Source organism: Myxine glutinosa, chromosome 10, assembly GCF_964187855.1.
Source record: "Myxine glutinosa chromosome 10, kmMyxGlut1.1, whole genome shotgun sequence".
NCBI classification, from domain to species: domain Eukaryota; kingdom Metazoa; phylum Chordata; class Myxini; order Myxiniformes; family Myxinidae; genus Myxine; species Myxine glutinosa.
In genome coordinates, this window is record NC_136270.1 from 3,590,129 (window position 1) to 3,616,293 (window position 26,165).

At 42.8% G+C, this 26,165-nt stretch overlaps 1 protein-coding gene across 7 annotated transcripts in view; it reads left to right on the plus strand.

Annotated features, from left to right (window-relative positions):
* Nucleotides 1-26,165, plus strand: part of LOC137434292 (trafficking kinesin-binding protein 1) — a 1,208,017-nt gene that overhangs the window by 1,151,923 nt on the left and 29,929 nt on the right. For 6 of the 7 annotated variants that reach the window (XM_078785255.1, XM_068127174.2, XM_068127175.2 and 3 more), the window contains 5 exons: nt 7,919-7,995; nt 11,986-12,102; nt 12,428-12,534; nt 12,737-12,848; nt 22,942-23,020. In XM_078785255.1, coding sequence (XP_078641381.1) covers nt 7,919-7,995; nt 11,986-12,102; nt 12,428-12,534; nt 12,737-12,848; nt 22,942-23,020 — 492 coding nt within the window. Of the gene's footprint in view, nt 1-1,111; nt 1,188-7,918; nt 7,996-11,985; nt 12,103-12,427; nt 12,535-12,736; nt 12,849-22,941; nt 23,021-26,165 lie in introns of those variants that run through there. The other variant, XM_068127173.2, reaches the window with a different exon arrangement.

Consider the following 26,165-nt stretch of genomic DNA (forward strand, 5'->3'; position numbering starts at 1 on the left):
TAAAATAGTCAGAAGATGTACACATTTTATGCTTGCAACAAAATATGCAGGGGTGCTTATACCTTCCGTTCACAAATGTCAAATAAAGCCTACTTTGTAAATACTAATGAATAGAATGTTACTAATTCGTAAGTGTGTTGTCCGTCAAATTGTTACGTGGGTAATATCATGTCATTCCCAAATCGGTAAGCATGGTCACAATCCATTGAAACACGGTTTCTTAGCAGACCTCGCTTACCCACTACCAGCATCACAAAACAATCGCTAGTTCCATGGGAATCTCGGCACTACGATCTGTCCAATGTGTTACGTGTGTAATGAAGTTTTGCGGTCTCTCCAAAAAAAACTATGAAACAGAAATAGATTGAACTCTAACTGAATTGAAAGAACTGACCGTAGTGTTCAACAATAACTAAAATAATTATCACCCAGATTTCAAACAGGGCCAACCTGAGAGACATGAACATGATGTACAATACAACAGCACACAAAAAGTGCTTTCTGTATCACACTCTTTCATACAATACACTCCCGCACAAATGAAACGAGGCACTACTCGGCGATGGTTTTATTTCCATTATAACTTTATTACATGTGCTCTCAAACAGAATTTAGCTCACATTCTTCGACCAACATATCCAGTCAAGAATACACTTCAAAGTAGGGTCCATCAAAATGACCATTTATTGTGGAAATAGCCTTATGTCTCTGGAACTCTTGAGATATTGTTCATCTTCATCTGATACATCTGATGAACATGTGATGTGTTCATTTATGAATGACACAATTTCTTCCTCTGAATCATTCTTGTATGAAGGAGCATTGTCTATCCACATAAGCATATGAATGTGGGGGGAGCCTCGTTTCTGAAATTCGACTCGATAGAAATAGTCTTTCAACTTTCCAAGTGGTGCGTGAGGACTCATCAGAACTGTCTTTATAAATTCGTGTACTCTATGATCAAAGAAGCGAGTGCATGTAACATGATCTTTTCTCACAAGCTTTGTTTTTTCATTCCAAGACATGTTCTTCACATCTTCATCTGATAACTTTTTGCCAGTGCTAATCTGAGCCAATGCTTTAATCAAATCATTCCATCTTGTATCTGCAGCTGAGAATGATCCAAACCAAGAAGGCAAACCAAGCAGCCCGATCATTGCAAACACCTCTTTTTTCTTTGACTCTAGGTAAGGGGAAGAGTTTCTCAAAGTCCTGAAAATACAATAGCCTTCGTCAAGCTTAGTAATTTCTTCAAAAGACTGAGGGTTCAGTATCTCTTCTGCATTTAACTTTTTATCTCCCAATTTGCATTGTCTTGGTGCCAAATGAACTTTGTCTGATATTTGTTTCATTTGCAATTTCTTCATCTTGAAGAAGATGTTTGGAACATTGGAAGCAGCTCGTCTATCAACGCTCCTCAATTCCCATTTGGCAAGGTCACTGTAATGAACATCTCGTTCACGGTCCTTATTCTCTTGTCTTCTCTGTCCACAAAATATTGTTGGAAAAGATAAGTATTCTGCATCTTTATCTTGATACAAACTCTTGGGTACCTGTCCTTCAGAAAGAGCGAATGTGAAGGTCTGATGTGATACAGGATCATCATCATCAATCAGTGTGTCATTATTACCAGAGCGTAGATCTTGCTCATCAATCTCACAAAATTCATCGTTCTCATCTGATCCAAGGTCATTTTCTGAACTTCTATTGTCACTATTCGCATTTTCTTGTTGTGATCCAGTAACAAATCCTTCAATAATTTCCGTATATTCTGTCACCCTCTCTCAATACAGTATTCAGAAAATCTTCTGAAAAATCATAGTTTTCAAACACATGTGCCAACATACCGAGACTCATGCAAGTGCATTGTCGATCACGAGAATCTGAACTAAATTCTGAACTTGAAGCTTGACTGAAAGATGCAAACAAAATATTGTGACTGTTAGTACATTCAGATATGATTCCATTAGCCTCATGAGATTGAAGTATATTTGTCTTCTCATTCTCTGTTTTTGATAAACCTGTCTTGACTTTACGTGCATATGTTTCATTGCCAGACCTTGTCACCATTCCGGTGACGTTTGTATTCGTATAAGTTTCATTTTGAGACTTCATCACCATTCCGGTGAAATTTGTTTTCGTATTAAGTTCGTTCTGATCCCTGATCACCATTCCGGTGAAATCATTTTCACTGATCACCATTCCAGCGAAATTTGAATCGTGCTTCACCATTCCGGTGACATTTGAATTGTACTTCACCATTGCGGTGACATATGAATCGTTCTTCACCATTGCGGTGACATATGAATCGTTCTTCACCATTGCGGTGACATTTGAATCGTACTTCACCATTGCGGTGACATATGAATCGTTCTTCACCATTGCGGTTACATTTGAATTGTACTTCACCATTGCGGTGACATATGAATCGTTCTTCACCATTGCGGTGACATTGATATCCCTCTGATCTACGAATGCAGTTGAAGCAGTGATCCCACTGTTCAGCTGATTCCATGATGCAGTAGCGATACCACAAGATCCCACAATATTGCTCTGATCTCCAAATGGTGCAGCACGACAGCCAGCGCTTTCACTATGCTCTTGCTGATTTGTCAATCCAGAGCCAATATCATGCACTCTCAACCCACTCATTCCGCGCGCAGCAGCAGCACGTCTCTGACTAGCACTCTTCTTCTTCAGCTTCGGCATCCTGAAATTAAAAAGATTTTTTGTCAATTTCTATATGAGATATATATACCTGGGCGATATGAGATTCCATCTACGAGATGAAATAGGAGATTGTCTATTAAAAAGTCAATTATACTGCTTGTGACTGTACTGCCATGGCTTACAAACACTACACTGTATGCTCCGGGTGATAAGAGATTCCATCTACGAGATGAAATAGGAGATTGTCTGATTAAAAAGTCAATTATACTGCTTGTGACTGTACTGCCATGGCTTACAAACATCGCTTGATGAGAAAGAGCTTGTTTTTATGGTCTTTTCATGCCACGCGGCCAGACATAACAGCGATGAACAAAGGAGCCTTTATCTTATGTAATCCACAATACTATATAGATTTCCCACTCTTTTTATAATATTAGAACTTTGATTATATGCTTTTAATTCATCTGTGAGAGGCTATTGTGGAAAATCGCATCATATCATGCATAAAATTGTTCGAACCTCCTAATTTGAAAGCTATAGAACCTAGAATAGCGATGTATGCAGTGATTCATAGGTATGAAGGATCAGATATTCGATGATGTGTGAGGAAAGTGAAAAAAAGAAATTGAGCGCTTATTCGTGCAGAAACTGTTTTTTTTTGTTTTGTTTTTTGTATACATAATCGAGGCTCGTGAAAGAGCTAACATTTATCACACAAACAAATCAAACAGCCAAACAAAGTATATAAAAAGGGGAGCGGTAGACAAGATGGGGAGAGAAGGGGAAGCACACAAACACAACATTTGAGAGCGGGGATATCGGGTTGTGGCCTGTTGTGGCCTGTTCCAAAGAAAGGCGTTTTTGTGCAGGCCGATAAAGTATAAGACCCCTGTGAGGGATAGTGGACTGACCAAGGATAAAGCTTGTTTTTGTTTTAATTAAATAGCACCATTAATAATCTTCAAAAAGGGTGTTTTAACACACCCAAACAACCGGTTTTCATTCATGCACTTCCTTGGAGTTTGAGAAGTATGCATGAAATGTTTGGGGCCGCTAGGTTTTGTGGTTTTGGAGTTATGGAGTAGACAGACACACACCCTGCCTTTTATTATTATAGATTACGCCTCCCATGATGGTTCTAACCTGTTTATTCAGAATCTTTGGTGTTGAGAAAGAGAAGCACTGCATTCAACTGAGGAAAATACATGTTAACACATTGATTATATGCTTATATACACACTATGCTCCAAGTGTGAGTTAAACTCATTTTTAAGAACACAAAAAAAACTTTGAGCTAAAATGCTTAAATCTTTCTAAAAATATATATTATAGCTAGAAAAGTTTTTGTTGCGAAGCAAATGGATATAGAAAAGATGTACGTACAATTAAACCAAGTGAAATGAACTAGAACGACACTTCGATGTCACAACGTTGACCGATATGCCTCCACCCACATTATCACATCTTACTATAATTCACCAAATGTCTGTCTGTCCGTCTGTTCCCAGGTACCGCAAAAACGGCTGAACCGATCGCGACGAAATTTTGGGTGGGTAATCCTCTGACCCCCTGGAGTAAATTGTTTTTCAAAATTTTTTCCAATATTTCCAATATCCAATTTTCCAGTTTTTCCAAACACGATGGAATAATATTTACCGATATGAACAGTGATGTGGCTTTTATTGAAATTCTACAAATACTGTTTAGATTTTGATGATTTGCATGTGATATGATTTAACAGATGTTTATATAAATCGTTTTAAAAAATTGAAGCCCCGCCCATAGGGCAGGTACCATTGCTAGTAATTGTAATACTTGTACCAAGTTTGATTTAAATCCATTCAGCTCTTCTCAAATTATCACATTTTTACCTGACATGACCTCTGACCTATGACCTTTTGACCCCAAAATTTAATCAGTTCATGTTTACGTCATTATACATATCTATACCAAGGTGGAATTTAAATCCCTTCAGCTGTTCACAAGTTATCACATTTTTACCTGATATGACCTCTGACCTTTGGCCTTTGACCTCAGGACCCCAAAATCCAATCAGTTAATCTTTACATCATTATACATATCTGTATCAAGTTTGAATTAGATCACTTCAGCCGTTCTCAAGTTATAGACCTATTACAGACTTTGACCTTTGACCTCTTGACCCCAAAATCTAATCAGTTAACCTTTACATCATCTATCTATAATTCCACTAATCTCTGTGTGTGTGTATGTGTGTATGTCTGTGTGTTTGTCTGTGACCGCTGTTTCTTGACAACCACGGGTCCGATATACTTGAAACTTGCCAGGTATATTGCTGGGGACCCGAGGATGTGCCTTTTCAAGGTTTCATATTAATCGGACAAGTAGTTACCGAGCTATGTCCAAAAAACGATTCAACCAATCAGAGAGCAGCGAGTTATCACGTGTGCCGAACGTGGCGAACAGACTCTGCCTCGGACGGCACATTTGAGAGCGTATTCATTTATTTCACGTTGGCAAACTATGTTGGCGTTAAACTATGTTTTAAAACTAATTAAAACTAATTTGCGATTCTTTCGCTTTCCTGCGCGTTTGTGCACGCTATGGCGATTTCTTTACCAACCTCCGCAAGCCGTTCGCTTTGGACCAAACCATTTCATGTAAATAGAGGGGGGGGGGGGGGGGGTTGTCACCGTACTCGCAAGCCGTTCGCTTTGGACCAAACCATTTCATGTAAATAGAGGGGGGGGATTGTCACCGTACTCGCAAGCCGTTCGCTTTGGACCAAACCATTTCATGTAAATAGAGGGGGGGGATATAATTTTAGATATATATATAGTACGGGCATGCCCTAGTTCTATATAACTGTACTAAGTTTGAATTAGATCATTTTAGCCGTTCTAAAGTTATTGCGGTAACGAAAACCTATCACGGATGGACAGCCGAACGGACAATCTGAAAACATAAGGCGACTTAGTCAACGGAGGCATCAAAGATATTCCTGTACAGCCAACTTCACTTTTATGCCAAACATTTATTGTCCATCTTTGAGATTTGTTAAACCAAAATTTCGACCACTATATTATTGATAAGTGCTAAAATGTTGGGTCTTCATTTCCCTTTAACATTTGTGCACCTGTGACCTTTGTGAAATCCCCTATGCTAACTAACGTTTAATATGTCTACTCTGATTGGGATGGCCAGGCCACAATGCCACACGGTCACTGGAAAATTGGAAAATTTAACAGTTGTGGATTTTTTTTGTATAGTGTTGAGGCTCATGGACGAGCTAGAACACAGAACGGATCAGGTCATAGCAGGATCAGGTCATTAAGTGGAAGGCAAAAGTGAAAACCTGGAAAGAGGTGGGCTTTTGGAGGGGAGATGAACGGGGGTAGAAAAGATCATGGTTTTGGAAATGGAGATGATCAGAGATGGTGGTGACCAGCTGTCTTGAAGCCCTGAAGGAAAGAATGAGATTGAAAAGAATGTGGAATTTGGTTCCACAGGTGGGGAAAAAAGAGGAATGAATGAGTGGAGGTGGCAGTGATTCTTGATTTTGGTAGTTTCATCAGAAGGGGGTCGATGTTGGACCACGTGCACCTTGCAGAAGCTTGGTGGGTGGGAGTGGTGAAGGGGTGTGGACAGAGCATGGCAAGCACAGAGGGTGCAATCTACGAGAAATGAGGTGGTAGATTAAGATAGAGAGACCACCAACCGATCTGTCATGTGAAAGTGATGGACCCAGAGACTCAGCTTAATCACAGAAGATACAAATGATTTTAAAGCCTTCGCTTCCACGGCGTCAAACTGAGCAAGATGTGAGGCAGGGGTCCCAGCCCAAAGGGGAGAGCAGTAGACCATATTTTTGACATCTTTATACATTAACATCTTTGGTGCCCTATACCACACCTCCAGCTGCTGTGTCAGGATGAAAAAATGCACTACTGTCCCCTTCGACATTATCACAAGAGTTCGCCAAGGTTACATCCTGTCACCCTTCTTGTTTGTTTTTATTTTTGTTTTTTTATACATCTAAAGCTCGTAATGAATCTGCCACTCACGCACACATGGACATACTGACGAGACAAACAGCCACTGAGCTTTGGGGAAGTGCCGTCACTTCCCGGAATACTCTGGGTACCAGCGACATCACAATAATGGCATTTTCTCACCGCACTCAGCAGGGCATTTCATCAGGGGGAATGTCCTCCTCCGTATGGATGCCCTCTGATGGGGATTGTCCACGCTCTGAGCGTCAATCAAGGAACTAGGTCTAGGTCCTCCAACTACCCAAGAGGTGAAATGCTAGAGTTGCTTTTGAATGGATTCCACCTGGTGGGAAAAGAAAGAGGGAGGCCAAAAAAGATTTGAAGGAGTACCTTAAATGAGAGGGAAAAGGAAGACTTCAATGAGAGGGAAAGCACCGAGAGCGGAGCGAAAGAGCTGGTTGGTAACCGGATTCAATGAAGACTACCCAATGTCCCAAAATGGGGGATGCAGGAACTAACTAACTCACTAATCTCCTTTTAGATTGATTTGCGTTCAACTGTCTGTAAATTAATGACAAACTGAAAGTGATATGTAAGGCGGTAAAATTATAAATGAATTCCATAACTTACTTCGTCTTGTGATATTCATTGTGATCTTTCAATTTCAACAAGTTCCACGTGTCGTCCACCATTATACGCCACGTCTCGTGTTTTCTAATGAGTGTTGGAAGACATAATGTGTAAGTAAATTGCAAACAACCAATAGTGATGCTTCTAGAGTTTTAAGGAAATCGTCAAAGTTGTGGTGAAGCCACCACAATGCAAGGGGAATGGTCCACAATGGTCCACAATGCAATGCAAGGGGAAGAATCTCGGGAATCTATAGAACACCTTCCTAAATCCGTGCTGGGTGGGTGTCTAACTTGGAATACAAGGAAATAGGACGTGGGAGAAGGTCATTTGGGTCATCATGTCCTGTGCTTCATCCGCACTCAATCAATTAAATCTGTCAGTTATCATCTATGAAACTGAACCAATCTACTCTTTAACCAATTTATTTGAAAGTGGAGTGGAGGGCTGGCAAGAAGGTCTAGACTCGAGGGATGCACTCTCGCCTCTCAGCCGTCTTGCCTGGGTTTGAATCCCGACCCAGCTACAAACTGCCATCCTGGTGCTGTTTGGCCATTTTAAAGCTGCCCACACTTTATTCAGATTGTTTTTTGGTTTGAAAATTATTTTCCCGTTCCATTGCTTACATACTACTGTTTTGCCCACAGTACTTTGCGCGGAGAGGGTTGGGCAAATCACAAAGACGTACAGTGATATTGATGCCGTCACCCGCCTTTTGGAAGAGGTGAGCTTGTGTTCATCTGATACCTTCAGGACTGAGCAAATGAATTCAGCTACCACTGTCTTTTGACTAATTTGTAATTTCTTTCTTGCAGGTAATATAACTCCACACCATGCCCAATATGTCAAACTCAACGAGTCTCAAAATAATAGCCAATTAAAAAAAAACAACATAAACAACATCACTTCATATACGGACATTCAATATTAGGAAATTTGCTACAACGGAAATGAGTAATTAGGGATTAAATTTCGACATACAGATGGATGTAAAAATTGCTATAATGGGAATTTTGCATGTTAGAATTTTTTTTATACACACACACACACACACACACACACACACACACACACACACACACATGTATGTATATATATATATATATATATATATATATATATATATATATATATATATATATATATATATATATATATAAGTTCAAAACACACCTGGTCACAAGTGTGCCGCACTGACCGGGTCCTCAGTCAAGGTCCTCAGCATCATCCCTTTTCGGCCCTTCAACCTCGATACGGTCAGCTAAGGTGGGCCAGTAGGGGCACATACACATCCACATGCAGCAACTGCACCTGGATGCCGACATACCCCCCACCCCCAGCCAGTGCGAACAACAACAACACCTCCACATCCAGAATCCACAGCACCAAACAAACATGGTGGAACACTCAAACACCCACCTTTATACCCTTCACCACTCACCAAAAAAACACACCAGATCATTCATACACACACATACACACCCATACATACACATACACACATACACACAGAACACCAACCAAACAACCACCTACACTTACATCATACACCACTCAACACACAAAAACACACACTCATGCAAAAATTAATTCATGCAAAAACACACACCCTCACCCACTCACTCATATACACATAATAAGAAATAATAATGGTAACAAAAAAAACAAAAAAAAAACACACAACCAACCTACACCGTTCGACGTGCCTCCATAAACTTCCTCCATATCCAAAATGAGCCTTTCAAGGCAACCTGGGCCACCTTGTCACACATCCTCCTTCTTTCTGTCCCACACACTCCCAGCCTAGCAAGAAATGCAGAAAAGGAATTGCCAATATACCCTCTACACCCCACCTCAAATGGCTGACACGAAACTCGCCAACCCTTCTCCCGGCACTCTGCCTCCAGCTCACTGTACTTTCCTCTCTTCCTCTCGTGCACCTCCTCCATGTTCTCTTCCCAAGGTACCGACAACTCCCCTAAGATGACCTGTCTTGTTGCACTTGACCAAATGACAATGTCAGGCCGCAACCTTGTCACACAGATCTCCTCTGGGAATACCAATTGTGGCTTTAGGTCTGCCACCACCTGCCAATCACAAGCATCTGACAGCCCTCTTGCTTTCCACCTCCTCCTCTTTCCAGCTCTTACCACTTGGCCCTCTTTGACAAACCACACCTCTCCCCCATCAGTCTCCTTCTCCACTCTTCTCTCTCTCTCGATCTCAGCACCTCTTGTTGCACCATCTGCACCACCACCGCCAGCACCTGATCATGTCGCCACCTGTATCTTCCTGCTGCCAATGCTACTGAGCATGCACTCAGTGCATGCTGCACCGTTCCCACACCTCCACACAAATAACATCTCTCCTCCTGCAACAACCCCCACAATCTCAAGTTTACTGGTGACGGAAGCACATCATACGTTGCCCGCAACAGGAAATTCAACAATATTGGCTCCATCCTCCAAATCTCTTGCCACTTCAATATCCTCACCCGCACACCTTCCCACTTAGTCCAAGTCTCATATATATATATATGTATGTATATATATATATATATATATATTATATATATATATGTATGTATATATATATATATATATTATATATATATATATGTATGTATGTATGTATGTATGTATGTAAATATATATATATATATATATATATATATATATATATATATATATATATATATATATATATATATACATGTATATAAATAAATATATATACACAGTCACGTGAAAAAGTAAGTACACCCCATGTAAAGTTTTGACTTTTTCAACATACCGCTATTTGATCTTCATTTCAACAATATTGACAGATAAAGGTGATATAATATAACAAATATCATGAAACATTTACATTTTGTAGTCCATTGTATAATTTAAATAAACATAAATGCAAATTTCACATGTGGAAAAAGTAAGTACACACCTGGTCTAATAGGTGGTATTGCCCCCTTTGGCAGAAACAACCTCAAGTAGGCGTTTCTTATAACTGTCTGCCAGTCTCTGACATCGACTGGGAGAAATTTTTGCCCACTCGTCCATGCAGAATTCTTTCAGCTGTGTGATGTTTGAGGGGTTTCTTGCATGCACAGCTCGTTTCAAGTCCCCCCCCACAACATCTCGATAGGATTTAGATCCGGGCTTTGACTTGGCCATTCCAGAACCCTCCATTTTTTTCTTTACAGCCATTCCTTGGTAGATTTACTGGTATGTTTAGGGTCATTGTCATGTTGCAAGGTCCACATTCGGTTGAGCTTCAACTTTCTGACAGATGGCCTCACATTATCCTCAAGCACCCTCTGGTACAATGAAGAATTAATAGTGGATTCTATGATGGTGAGCTGCTCAGGCCCTGATGCAGCAAAGCTGCCCCAAACCATAATATTTCCACCACCATGCTTTCCAGTTGGTATCAGGTTCTTGTGGTCAAATGCTGTCTTTGGTTTTCGCCAAACATGTCTTCTGGTACTGTGGCCAAATAGCTCTACCTTTCACTCATCTTTCCAGAGCACATTGTTCCAGAAGTGCTGGTCTTTGCCACGGTGTTCATTGGCAAACTTTAGTCTTGCCCTGATGTTCTTTCTGGACAGCAAAGGTTTCCTCCTGGCACACCTCCCATGTAGATCAAATTTGTGCAGCCTCTTTCTCATGGTAGACTCGTGCACTTTGACATCAACAGTGGCAAGAGCTACCTGTAGGTCCCGTGATGACATTCTGGGGTTCATAGAGACTTCTTTCAACATTTTGCGGTCTGCTCTCGGGCTGAACTTGCTGGGGCGGTCTGGCCTGAACAAGTTGGCAGTTGTTTGGAATCTTCTCCACTTGTTGATGATCTTCCGGACAGTCGAATGATTGATTTCAAATTGTTTGGAGATCTTTTTAAATCCCTTCCCAGACTCGTAGACATCTATAACCTTCTTTCTGAAGGCCTCAGAGAGCTCTTTTGATCTCGGCATGGTGACGCCGCACACTTCAACAACAAAGAGCAAACCAAACGAAATGTCTGAGGTTTAAATAAGACAGGTTCCTCCAAGATCCTCTCTAATGATGTTCTCATCATTTGCACCTGAGCTGGTGCACCTGATTCTAATTTTAGGTATTTGAAGTAGTGATAAATGTAGGGGTGTACTTACCTTTTCCACTTGCGAAATTTGCATTTATGTTTATTTAAATTATACAATGAACTACAAAATGTAAATGTTTCATGATATTTGTTATATTATATCACCTTTATGTATCAATATTGTTGAAATCAAGATCAAATAGCTGTATGTTGAAATATGTTGAAAAAGTCAAAACTTTACGTGGGGTGTACTTACTTTTTCACGTGACTGTATAGTGTCTCCTGATGTAATTTTGGTTCATGTAAAGGTATGTCCACATGTCCTTAGCTTTCCTGAAATACATGAGGATGCTTCAAATTTGAAGCTCACTTTCGTTACCCGGAAAGATAAGCTTGTATGTACAACAAACAAGCAATACTTGCATTACTTTTGAAAATATTTTCCAGCTTTGAACACTTGGGTTGTCCCATAGGAGTCGTAGCTTTGGTATGCCCTCAGTATAGAGGTGAGCCCTGAGCTAAATATGTTGCAGGAAAAAAAGAAGTAATTTGAAATAAAATAAATATATCCTTCTTCCCTGTAACAATTGTGGAACGAACTGGTGTTCTATTTTTCCCAATGTTTCTGCTTCTGCAGAAAGAGCGTGATCTGGAACTCACAGCCCGCATCGGACAATCACTGCTTAAGAAGGTCAAGGTTCTGACAGAGCGTAATGAGTACCTGGAGGAGAAGATTGAGCACGTCACCGAGGAGGTAGGAACTTTGTCTCCTCCAATCCAGACCAAATGCACGTGATTGCGATGGGACAAACTCTCTCACAAAGTTTTATCTTCGATGTCGATTGATCAGTGTTGCTTTGGAATTTTAACAGGAAATGAAGTTTCAGAAATGAACTGAGAAATATAATACCATGTTGCATTTTAGTTGTATCTTCCATTGCTGTCGAGATGTTTTTAAGTCAAAGGACGAATAGCGCATGGGGATTTCTACTGCTTGTTTTGGGACTGTTTGTGGAAGTGCTCTTGAACAAATGTGAGGCGCAGCTCAGCCTTATTTGGCTCACTGATCCGGCCCGCAGGTATCACAACTACGACATGACCTCAGCCTCAAGGACGAGCTTCTACATATCTACACCAATAATAGCGCAGAGAGTGATGCTGAGCAGCAGGACGATTTGCCACCTTTGTGAGTGCAACATGACGATTCCCCGAAAGCCCGCATTGTATTGTAGACAGCAATGACCCTGATATTGAAATGATCAAGGGACCATTGCCTCATGTTGTACTGACACATGCCAATACACCACAGTTGCCTTCACTTGGAATGTCGATATATTTTCCAGCAATTGAGCCATTTGTTTTTGCATTTAATCTGTGTTGCAATGCAGGTCGGATAGTTCAGGCTGTTCTTTCTTCATTGGTCCAAAAGCTGAACACACAGACAGCGTGCAGAAGAAGCTTCACTTCCTGGAGAGTGAAAACCTTTCTCTGCGCACTGAAGTACTTTCCCGATCTTTCCTTTCCTATTATATTTGGTGGATATTGTCCCGCTGATGATTTCGTGGAATGCCAAAACCACTTGTTAGATTTTTACATTCGGTACAGTCATTGACCACTGGGAATCCACCGACGCTTGTTTTATTTCCTTCTGAGAGCAAGAATGAAAATGATATAGCAGTAGCAAAGGTATGTAGAGGTAGAGTAGTTGTGGAGTAAATGTCAGGGAAGCCGTTGTTTTTTGGCAGTTCCACTTTTGACCTCGTCACTCCCATATTGTATCTTGTTCTGCATTGTATTGTATTAGAACAACTGAGGGCAGGCAGCAGGGAAAAAATAGAGAAGAGGGGCAGGAGAGCTAACGGGCAGAGGGGAGCAGGAGAACCGCCGTGGTGTGGGTGGAGACAACGGCTGAGCTGGGAAGCAGGGAGGGTGGTGTGGCTGAACCAGACCATCAATAACTGAACTCCACAATCCTGAGGGGCGGCAAACAGAGTTGAAACTCCAGCCAAAGGGCCCTTCCGCCACAAATACCCTGGGGATAATGTACTGACTGCATCACTCCCCCAGGATCTGCACACAGAGAACTCAAATCAACACAACTTGCTGTCAAAGTACATTGTATGCTTCGTAAAAGGACAACAAGATGGTCACTCACAAAAACTTTTTTTTTCTTTTTAACAAACTCTTTCGAAATACACATCTCAGTCGAGCAACAGAATTTTCATACAAGTCCCACAATTCCAAACAAGGGAAGAAACAACGCCCCATGACCACTACCTCATCCGGGTGAGGATGCCACCTGAAGAGACGCACCCCCACCAGGACGTACAGCACATCCCGATGGACTTTCGGAAAACGATCCAAAAAGGGCATCACGCCACCAACGAAGCATGGCCAAACTAGAGGGTGTGTGTGTGTGTGTGTGTATGTTGGGGGATTATTGAGTCACTGACTGCAGAAAATGTTTGAACAAAGTCCTCCCCAGAGAATGCCAAACGAGACTCTTCCCTTTCTCCAACGTCCACGACCATTGGTCCCGCATTCCCGTCGAGTTGACTGGACGAAAGTCCCTGGCCCAAGTCTCGCATGAACCGGCCAGGGAAAGTCCCTCACGAACACACGCCAATAATACATGAACACTCCGTATTGTCCTCCTTTTTTCAAAGTTCAAATGTAGTAACGCCACTTTGGCGGGCCGGCTGGGACTAGTCTTTCACGAGTGCACATTGGTAGTGAATCGGAGCCATTGTCTGCAGATCGGAGGCTTTGTCGAATGGATGAAAAGGTCTGGAAAGGGGAACACAAAATGTCAGAATAGAGGGGGTGGTTAAAAGTTTAACTCTGATGTGAATGAAGCAGTGCAGGGAGCTCACCTCAGAGGGGAGGGTTCTCAACGGGACAGAGCTTGGAGGTGGAGAGGGCGGGGGACTCAAGTTTGCCGTTGGGAGAGGGCAGGAATGGATGATGTCAAGGCCACACCCGCAGACCTCTGTAATATAATTTTAAGTTTAGTTTAGCTGTATCATCATTTGCTTGGTGTCGGCTTAGCGGTTAGGGTGCCGGCTTTGGATCCTGGGTTCAAATCCCGTTCGATCACTGAATTAACGCTAGGGGGGTTGACTCAGCCTGTCATTCTTCCGAGGTCGGCAAATTGAGTACCAGTTCACTGGTAATTCCCTGTGTGTCGCACGAGGCGACTTACAGGGTTGGCGGCAGGAAGGGCATCCGGCCATAAAACATTGCTTCAAAACGGGGACCACGGTGCCCGAAAAAGGGCAACCCCTGTTCTGCGGGAAAAATGGCCTCGAAAGGTGGTTTTAGCTATATCATCATTAGCCATGGTCATAAATAACCAAGTAACCTATGTGCACCAGGAGGTCCATTTTGGTCTTTGTGTCAGGTTTGGTGGCAATTGGCCCAATTGTTTGGGCATGATTGGTGTTTCACACAGACAGACAGACAGATCCACAGAAAACGACTTTTATTTATAAGATTAATGCTAATCTTTTTGTTGGCATTGTGAATTGTGAATTTGTTAACCATGAGATTGACTAGCCATCTGGTTGCCCAACCCTCATTTTACCCCGACTCCAAAGGAAGTGTTCACACTATTTTTGGATGGATTAGCTATACAGTCAAACCTGCCTTAGCGACCACCTTTACAGAGCGCCACCTATTCATAGCAGCCACTTAAATTAATTTAATAACAATCACCTGTCTAATGCAACCAGCGGACATCAGATTGCTTCCATTCGTAAGCTCTAAACTGTACACAATGGTCATTAATTATATTGTAAGTCGGTAAATTCAGTCATCTTTCCATGTATAAAACAGTTTTCACACAAAACACACCGACAGATCTATTGCAGATCTCTGCCAGCGATACCAAACTGGGTGGTGAAATGGTTAGGGTGTCCATTCCGTGTCTGGGAATTTGGCGGTTCAAAACCCCAGTTGAGTCATACCGAAGACTTTTTAAAATGGTGCAGTGCCTTCAGAGAGTATTCACACCCCTTGACTTTTTCACATTTTGTTGTGTTACAACCTGAATTTAAAATGTATTAAATTTTAAAAATGTTGACCGATATATACATAAACCCCATCTTTTTATTATAATAGAGCAAACGTACGTATATGGTTATGTCGTTATGTCGTTATGTATGTTTGTTTATATGCGACTAAAACGTCTTCTTCTTTTTCAAATTATATTAACACCCTCTTAATTACGTTTAGACTGCTGAGACCCTTCAGACCTTTGACGACCCTTAAATTCCCCCAAGACCCTAAAGACCACCAAGACCCCTGGAGACCCAAAATACCCTTAAAGACCCCAAATACCCAAAATACCCTTGAAGACCCTGAGGCTCAAAAAGACCCTGAAGACCCAAATGGCCCCAAAGACCCTGAAGACCCCAAAGAGCCAAAAGACCCCGAAGACCCAAAACACCCTGAAGACCCAAAACACCCTGAAGACCCCAAAGACCCTTTCGATCCAAAAGACCCATAAATAACCAAAATACCCCAAAGATTCTTCAAGACCCAGAGGAAACAAAAGACCCTTAAGACCCAAAAGCCCCTGAAGACACCGAAGACTCAAAAGACCCCAAGACACAAAACACCCCAAAGACCCAAAATACCCTTAAAGGCCCAGAGGATCCAAAAGTTCCTGAAGACCCAAAACACCATGAAGACCCAAAAGACACTGAAATGGTAAAAGATGTCTATCCCTCTGAAACGACATGTGGTGAGGCGAGCGGAGCGCGTCGAGTCACGCTAGTAGTGACAAAGTGAAAACATATTTTTACAAATTTTATTAACTTATTGAAAATGAAATGCAGAAATATCTAATTTACATAAGTATTCAACCCCCTGAATCAATCCTTCGTAGAATTTTGGCAGCATTACAGCTTTGAGTCTTATTGGGTATGTCTGTATCAGTTTTGCACATCTGGACTTGGGTAGTTTCTCCCATTCTTTCATGCAGATTTGCTTAACAAGTGGGATGGGGAGCGCCAGAGAATAGTGGGGCAGATATGTAACAAAAATTGCACGAGATGTTCACATCCGGCAGAAAGTTTGAAATTTTGCATACAGGGGTATTTTGACATGCTGAGTTAAAAAATTGGCGGATCCAAGAGGTCTGACCAATGGACAGGCCGCCATCCTGAATTCCAATATGGCTGCCAAGACGAAATGTTGATAATCCCTATCTTGGGTTCTAAATGACCTGTGGTGCTCAAATTTTGTACACAAGGGTATGTTGACATGCTGAGTTCAATAAGGCAATAATTTGAAATGTCTGACAAATGGTATGGCCGCCATTTTGAATTCCAATATGGCCGCCAAGACGAAATGTTGAAAATCCCGGGTTCTTTGCAAAAGCAATACCAATTCAATGGATCCCTAGTTGACAAATCATATAACAAGTCAAAGAGCTCATTTCAAAGTATATTTCGTACCAGTTGGCAGCCGTAACATGCTGCAAGCTTTTTTCCATCCGTTTTACTTCTCCTACTGCTCATCTCGGAAGCATTGTCCAGAGCAGAAACATAGTTCTGTGCATGGTAGATTAGCAGCAGAACATTTGCAATTTCCAGCACACCGTTTTTTACATTTGCACTTGATCAGCTCTCGGCACCCTTTTGACGCCTCTGGCATTACTGTCCAAAATGGATGCCAGACATCATCTGCATTTTTAGCCCATCCCCAATCTGCAGGTGAAGGCAGCTCTGGGTTAGCAATTTGGGACTGTCCCCAGATGTGACCGGCCTGAAAGACTGCCCTCTTCACATGTTGACGCAGTGCCTCTTTTGTCGGTGGAATATTTTCCGATTGCCGATTTCCCTGAGCAAACAGCTGCTTGCGTGCTTCGTTCACTTTCTTCAGAGGGGAAGTTCTACTGTACAGAACAACGAAGAACCTCTCTATGTTCTCCATGTCATCATCTGTTACTTCCGCTGGTGCATGTGAGAGATGATTGAAGACCTCCCCCAAGTTTGGCATGGAATTCCATATGCTCCACACAGTCTTTTTGCCAATCCCACATATGGCAGAAACAGTATCGCATCCGGAAACAGTATGCAGGAATAGAAGCCCCCATGAGCGTTCAGGGCCAATGTGAGTCGCAATAGTGTGAGCAGCAATGTGCCTGAAATAGTTTCCATGTCCAAATGCCAACCACATTGCACAACCGTCCATAATGCTTGCCATTGCGATAGCCAACACAACCACATCCGTGTCTGTTGCATGAATGACGATACTTCTGTACCCCTGCTGATATGCATGCCAAGCATGTAGCATCATTCGTGAATCAGCCTCTTCATGCGTACATGGTTGAATTTGAGAAACATCAGAAGGGGGCTTTGATTTAACCTCTTCTTCTAAGGTTGTAAGAAGTGTTTTTCCCTCTGGAATAGGCATCGTTTGCAGGGAATCAGCAAGGAAACTGAATAATGTCTTTTTGTTGGAATCTACACGAAGGAAGCTGCTCCAGTTTTGTGGCACGGATGTCTGTTCAGTCACATGGAGTGGTATGCCAGTGCCACGACCAATCCTGGTGCCTTCTTTGAGACTGTCCGTTCTGTAGGTGTCCCACACCACATCAACACGCATCACAGTCCCCTCATTTAACTTTCGGGCAATGTACGGAAGGACCTGTTTCTGTGCATAGTCACCAAATGTCCTGATCACACTGTTGCACTTCTTAGGCTCCAAATGATGGACTAAGGCAGCCCCATCGAAAATACGAACTTCTCCTTTGGGCGCATCACGAGGACGTTGTGCTAAAGCTTCCAAACAGGGCAAAAGATCAGCCTTGCCGGTTGGTGGCCGCATTGTATTGATACCTTCAGCCAATGCAGGTGGCCACCCATGACACTCATATTCATAAAATGTGTTAAGATCACCATCTCTAGTTTGGCAAGAAATGTACATTCGTGAGAAGAGCTCCACATTACTTTTCATACGTGTAATCTTCGCCTCAGACTTTCCAGGTGTTTTCTTGGGCTTCGATTTCAACAGTGGCAGATTGTTCTTTGAAATGCTATCATAGAAATTGTCAGAAGGATCCTTGATTCGCTGCCCCACAAATCCGTCAAATTGTGTTTTGCCAGTGTCCTCCATGGATCGCACTGCGGCTATCACTTCATCAGGCATGATGACCTTTGTGTCAAGCACATACAAGTCATTACTGTCTTCCGTAAACGGGTTTCCAAGTTTTTCAAAGGAACTGATTGCATTATTGAGATCTGATGCAAAGGATTTCTGGACACTAGGCAATTGTTCGTGGTGGCGGACATCAGTTTGCCTGTCTTTGAAACTGGTCCTCAAACTCATTCAGGATTCTGGCTATTTCTGCACCAGCTACCATCCACCGGCGAAGAGCCCCTTCATTCTCAGTAATTCCAATGACTCCACCATCACCTTTCACATAAGCGTTCTGCTGTTCGTGTATCTGATCGTGTGCCATAGCAGAGAACTTGTGTGATGACTTCTGAGTGACAAAGTTCCCCTTGACAAATTCACGATGGATATCCATGGAATCGTTTGAAAGTTCCTGAAGGTCTGTTACATGCACTGTCAACCATCTGGCGTAATGGTAATGGTCCATGGCAAACATCCACGGAATGATTGCCGTGAGAGTCTCCACATAGAGCGTGTAGTTGGCTTCCCGTTGTGATCTTATGAATGCCAAGAGAAGACACTCCAACTGCAGGACTTTATTCCAGTAGCAAAACTGGGGGTACTTTGTAGCCATCTTCTTGCTCCAAAGATCAAATGATTGTAAATCTTCAGTTTCACATGTTTTCCGGTAGTCATCGTATGCCTTTCGCTGCAGAGCGTACAACGCCGCTACTGTGACTTGGTGTGCCCATTGTGACCTCGATATTTGCGAACCTTTGTGAAGACTATCTGCTCTTCCCTCTGTTGTTACACCAGCACTGGTCATTACACTTGCCCAGCCACTCCCCTCCAGGAAGCTGCCGATCGCTTTCAACAAGGCCATCTCTACATGAAGTCCTCCCATCATCACAACAAACTTGTCTTCACCATATATACCTGGCCAAGTCCATTGAATCTTCTTTGCAATTGCATAGAGTGGTTGATCAACGGTCAGAACTGGAACTTGTCCGGGGTTTACTAGTTCTGTCGCCTGCTTGATTAAATTCATTCCATGCTTCACCATTGCCAATGTGTGAGCACTCTCGCGGAACAGAGGTAGCAGTCCTGTAATTGCAGGAGGCCGAGGAACTTCAACCTGCAGATTTGCCATGTATGCTGACCAGGAGATATTATCTTCACTCTCAAGACCTTCCTTCTCCTGCAGACTTTGTACAAACGAAAGCCACTGACTTTCTTTGTCCTGTATTCCAGAGGACACACTTGGAGTGGATGGACCTTTTGGTTTTCTTGGAATGGGATTATTAGTTGGAAATGTTTCAGGAGGCACATCACTGTAAGATGCAGGAAGGGCGGCTATGGTTTTGGAGCGCTGTTTGTTCTCATTCTCAGTGACATTCTCATGATTTCGAATGCTGCCACTTTTGTCATGTGAAACATGTTGTGTCAGTGATAACGCGGTTCCATGAAATGAACTTTGTGCTGATGCTGATGATGGGTTGTGATCTATGTTGTCTAGGTTGCCTGTTGTGAATATTCCACTTCGCAATTTTGTTGGACACACAACGCCGTCATGTTTGTATATTTATATGACTCTGTTGGCCTCATCTGTGGATACCTCCAGTATGCGATCATAGGAAACACACAAACCATGTTGAAAAAGAACGTCAACGAGATCCCGTTTCCTTGTTTTGCTATGAATGAGAAGACCCAGGTAAAGTGGCAGTGATGTTTCACGTTTCAAATTGTGACGTACTGCTGTAGTTTCCAACCTTCCTCGTTTCATAGTGTTGAATGTTACAAGTTGAGTTAAGGATTGCACAGAGACGCCTCCCTTGTTGTTTGCGTTTTGTTTTTGTATGTTTGTACCAGCAAGAATCATTTCCATCAACGCTGCCAATGATGGTGGTGAGTTGTTATATGATTCGTTAACTAGGGATCCATTGAATTGGTATTGCTTTTGCAAAATATCTTTGCGCACAATCTGGGCAGCTCTCATGAGAATGACCGCGTCGTTGTCGGAGCTTTGTCTACAAGCATGCAATAAAGCTTCACCAATGTCCTCTTTGAATGACAGTGCCACTTCATGGTTGCTCTTATGTGCCTCAAGTTGCGGAAGGTGTCTGAGAAGCTTGTCCTTAAGGTGAGTTGAATTAATCCTCTTTGAGATATCACCTCCCAGTTGTGCCAGACGTTCTGTATAAAGCTTTGTGAGATCGGCTAATTTGAAAATGTAACTGTCATCTGTACACTTCATTTCTTCCAAATAGGCTATCAATTCGGCCAAAGCTACTGATTCTGGTGGCATATTTTCACTTGAACTGGCTTCCTCATTCTTTCTTACAAATGATCTGTATCGAGTGTGGAGAACAGTCATGCACTTCTTGTGATAAACAGCATCTGATGCCGTCATATCACTTACAGACAATCTAGCCAGGAGTTTTGTATCCCTCAATTCTGTTGCCATCAATCGAACATTGGAATCTACATTTTTTGTTGCCGCTCTGTGGACTATTTCTTCATTACTGATAATGCTATCACAAAAGAAACATGTGCTAGCAGTACTCTGTTCAACGGATGGAGATTTGAAACTTGTTCTGAGTCTTTTCTTAACAGGCGAGTAAGTTTCTTCACCAAGTTTAAGGTCTGAACTTTGCTTTCTTTCCCTTGATTCAGCCCTGGCCACACGAGAGCTGCTGCACTGCACATAACAGTTTTTGTGCCATTTGGCAGCATGCGCAGCTAGGGTTTCTGCAATACCGCAACCATCATCTAGTCGGGAAATGTTTATCCCGCAAGGCAAGGCACCTAAATCATTCAATGCCTTGAGATTTTGAGCAAGATTCTCGTAGACGTCTAGACACGACTGATTGCTGCCCTTACGTGCATCTCTTAGTGGTTCATTTTCAGAACGTTTCTGGCAAAGAGCGCAAATGTTCCAGTCTGTTGGCATTGGAATTGTTGACGATGTTTTCTTTGATTTCGACATTGGATCTGAAAGAGAAAAAACATAAAAAAAATAAATTCTTGGAATGTCATGTGAATGTTCAGTTCCGGCAGAAAGTGTTAAATTTCACATACAGGGGTATTTTGGGGCGCTGAATTTCCCAAATTTCTACTGCCTTCGACAAAATTACAAACCCATCAGTAGATTTGAGATGCAACAATTTTCCAGTTATCATAATAATGCTCAAATGATTTAACATTATGACATTACCGTACACTGTGCTATTAAAGCAATGAAAACATCGATGTTTGTCTTGGCGGCCATATTGGAATTTAAAATGGCGGCCATACCGTTTGTCAGACATTTCAAATTATTGCATTATTGAACTCAGCATGTCAACATACCCTTGTGTACCAAATTTCAGCGCCACAGGTCATTTAGAACCCAAGATAGGGAATTTCAACATTTCGTCTTGGCGGCCATATTGGAATTCAAGATGGCGGCCGGTCCATTGGTTAGATCTCTTGGATCCGCCAATTTTTGAAATCAGCGCCCCAAAATACCCCTGTATGCGAAATTTCACACTTTCTGCCGGAAATGAACATCTTTTTCACATATCTGCCCCACTAGAACAGGTTTCAAGTCTTTCAAGCAATCTTCTTGTTCTGAAACCATTCTAGTGTTGCTTTGGCTGTATGCTTAGGGTCATTGTCCAGTTGGAATGTAAATCATCACCGCAGTCTCGGGCCTTTTGCACTCTGAAGCAGGTTCTCCTCAAGGATTTGCCTGTATTTGGCAAATCCTGATTTTTACGTGGTGGGTGCTTCAGCACTCGACGGTCCCGTTCTGTGAGCTTGTGTGGCCTTTTGTGGCCTACCACTTCGCTGCTGAGCTGTTGTTGCTCCAAGACGTTTACACTTCACAATAACAGCACTTACAGTTGACGGGGGCTGCGCCAGCAGGGCAGAAATTTGACGAACTGACTTGTTGGAAAGGTGGCATCCTATGACGGTGCCACCTTGAAAGTCACTGAGCTCTTCAGCACGGCCGATTCCTCTGCCAATGTTTGTCTATGGAGATTGCATGGCTGTGTGCTTGATTATATGTACCTGTCAGCAATGGATGTGGCTGAAATAGCCGAATCCACTAATTAGGAGGGGTGTCCGCATACTTTTAGTCATGTAGTGTATATAACCACGATGTATTATATATATGCACATAAGCAGTATAATATATGTTACCCGGGTTATTTTTATTTTCTGGAGTGATCGAGGCAGTGGCCTCTTGCCTATACACTGCCCAAATAAAGGGACGTATCAGAAGAATGTGTTGCACGCTATAGGGCATGTACTTTGCGATGGTAATAATAATAAAAATAATAACATGACTCCACCCAACCCTCCCCCACCCCCGGGTGCTTGTTGATTCCTCAAGAGTGCTGAAATGACACCCAAAATATTATTGGAATAAAAAAACCAAAATATATTGTGTACAGATCTGAGCCCTGGACCTCTCTACCCATGACAGGCTTCTCACCTGAAGAATGAGACTGTAAATTATGAAGAGAAAGAAAAGCAGCTCGTGAACGACTGCATCAAAGAGCTGAGTATGTTCAAACTATGCTTACCCTGAGATAATACGCACTGTCACTTGCTTTGAGATGAAATCTGAGGTTATGTTTACATTCCCTGTCGAATAAGCAAGTGGTTTTTTCATTGATTATTTCCCACCAAGTCGCACCACAAACCAACGATTAACGAGGTTTGTAAGACTGCAGGAGAGCTGCAGTTGAGCTGGCTTGTACATCTTTTCTTTTTTTCTTTTTTTGTATACAAGATCGAGGCTCTTGTAAGAGCGAACATTAATGACAAAAAAAAACAAACGGACACATAAGACATAATAAAGGGAGCGGGAGACAAGATGGGGAGAGAGAGGGAAGCACACAAGTACAACATTTGAGAGCAGGGACATCGGGAGATCTGTGGGAGGGAGAGGGCTTGGGGAGAGGAGGCGTGGGAAGGGGGGGGTGGGGGATGGGAGAGGTAAAAAAACACATGGACACAGCTAGGACTTCCAGGAAAGAAGTCGATATTTCAGAAAAGTGGATCTGGGGTGAATTATTAACGGGGGTAGAAAAGATCAGGGTTTTGGATGGGGAAAGATAAGAAATGGTGGTGAACAGATGTTTTAAAGACCTGGAGGGAGGAGTGGGATTGAAGAGAGTGAGGGTGTTTGTTCCAGAGGTGGGAGAAAAGAGGAATGAAAGAGTGAAGGTGAGCAGAGAGTCATGCTTTTGGCAGTTTCATCAGAAGAGGGTTGCTGGCAGATCTTGTGCGACCTGTAGGAGTATTTGGGGGAGAGAGCACAGACAGGGCTGGGGGGGGGGGGCTAGGCCAGAGAGGAGTCGGTAGAAGACAGAAATACCACCAACCTGCCTGTGGTGAGTGAGTGAAAGGCCCTCAGGGTTAGCTTCGTCGCAGGAGATGCCAATGATTCAAAAAGCTTTGGTTTCAACAGCGTGAAGCCGAGCGAGGTGTGAGGCAGGAGCAACAGCCCAGAGGGGAGAGCAGTATTCCATTGAGCCGCGGATGAAAGCCTTGTATGTGGTGAGGAGCTCAGGTGTGCCAAGGAAGGACTTCGCACGACAGCGGATGCCCAGTCGGCGACTGGCTTTGGAGGCCAGCTTGGAAATGTGGTTTTCCCAGGAAAGATCATGGCAGATTGTGAGAGCCAAGAGCTTGAGTGACAGAAATTATTGGAGAGGATTGTTGTGAAAGTAGTTGGGTGGGTTGGCCAGACGATCTTTTCGGAGAGACAAAGTGAGAGTGTGAGATTTGTCAGGATTGAATGACACTAGGGCATGCCCGTACTATATATATATCTAAAATTATATCCCCCCCCTCTATTTACATGAAATGGTTTGGTCCAAAGCGAACGGCTTGCGAGTACGGTGACAATCCCCCCCCCTCTATTTACATGAAATGGTTTGGTCCAAAGCGAACGGCTTGCGAGTACGGTGTTTTTTATCGGACCCGTGGAATTATAGATAGTAGTTTTAATTAGTTTTAAAACATAGTTTAACGCCAACATAGTTTTCCAACGTGAAATAAATGAATACGCTCTCAAATGTGCCGTCCGAGGCAGAGTCTGTTCGCCACGTTCGGCACACGTGATAACTCGCTGCTCTCTGATTGGTTGAATCGTTTTTTGGACATAGCTCGGTAACTACTTGTCCGATTAATATGAAACCTTGAAAAGGCACATCCTCGGGTCCCCAGCAATATACCTGGCAAGTTTAAAGTATATCGGACCCGTGGTTGTCGAGAAACAGCGGTCACAGACAAACAAACAAACACACATACAGAGATTACTGGAATTATAGATAGACTAGGGCATGCCCGTACGTGGGTGCAATGCCCGTACGTGGGTACGTGGGTACGTGGGTGCGAGTACGGTGACAATCCCCCCCCTCTATTTACATGAAATGGTTTGGTCCATGAAATGTTTTGGTCCATTCGCAACGCCAAAGCGAACGGCGAACGCTTTACATGAAATGGTTTGGTTCATGAAATGTTTTGGTCCATTCGCAACGCCAAAGCGAACGGCGAACGGCTTGCGAGTACAGTGACAATCCCCCCCCTCTATTTACATGAAATGGTTTTAATTAGTTTTAAAACATAGTTTAACGCCAACATAGCGGCAACATAGTTTGCCAACGTGAAATAAATGAATACGCTCTCAAATGTGCCGTCCGAGGCAGAGTGTGTTCGCCACGTTCGGCACACGCGATAACTCGCTGCTCTCTGATTGGTTGAATCGTTTTTTGGACATAGCTCGGTAAGTACTTGTCCGATTAATTTCAAACCTTGAAAAGGCACATCCTCGGGTCCCCAGCAATATACCTGGCAAGTTTAAAGTATATCGGACCCGTGGTTGTCGAGAAACAGCGGTCACAGACAAACATACACACATACACACAGAGATTAGTGGAATTATAGATAGATGACTTGTTGAAGACTTTTTTGACTTGTTTGACATGAAGTCATGAAGTCAAAGTTTGTTTGACATGAAGATAATTGTTTGACCAGTCTGTGATTTTGTCCAGGTCTGCAGAGAGTAAGGAGGCTGCAGACTGCCGATCTGCGGGATGAGGTATGGAGCGGCAGAGACTGGAGTCATCAGCAAAATAGATAGAGAGGATTTTCCAGAGAGTCAGAGATCATTGATTCAGACCAGAAAAAGCACAGGGCCCAGAACACTGCCTTGGGGAACTCCATCCTGAACAGGAAGGGGAGATGAGAGAAATCGATTCAGGGCCACACGTTGACTACGACCAGAGAGGAAGTCCGCCAGCCATGCGTGGAGATTTCCATGGATACCAAAGGAGGAGACTTTTGTGAGCAGAGCGGGGTGCCAGACCATATCGAAGGCACGTGATATGTCAAGAGGGACAGCTCTAATTTCCTGTTTGACATTGAGGACCTCCATCCATTGTTGAGACAGCAGAAGCAGCATGTCCAGAGTAGAGTGACCTGGTCTGAATCCAAATTGATGATCAGAGATCAAGCCATTGGAGAAGAGGAAGGATTTGATATCCGAAGCAATGATGGATTCCATGACTTTGCTGATAATTGGGAGCAGGCTGATTGGTCTGTAGTTGCAAGGATCTGTTTTTGCACCTTTTTGTGTAAAGCGGTAATGTTGGCTGATTTACAAGCTGATGGCAGATGACCTTGAGCAAAAGAGAGGGT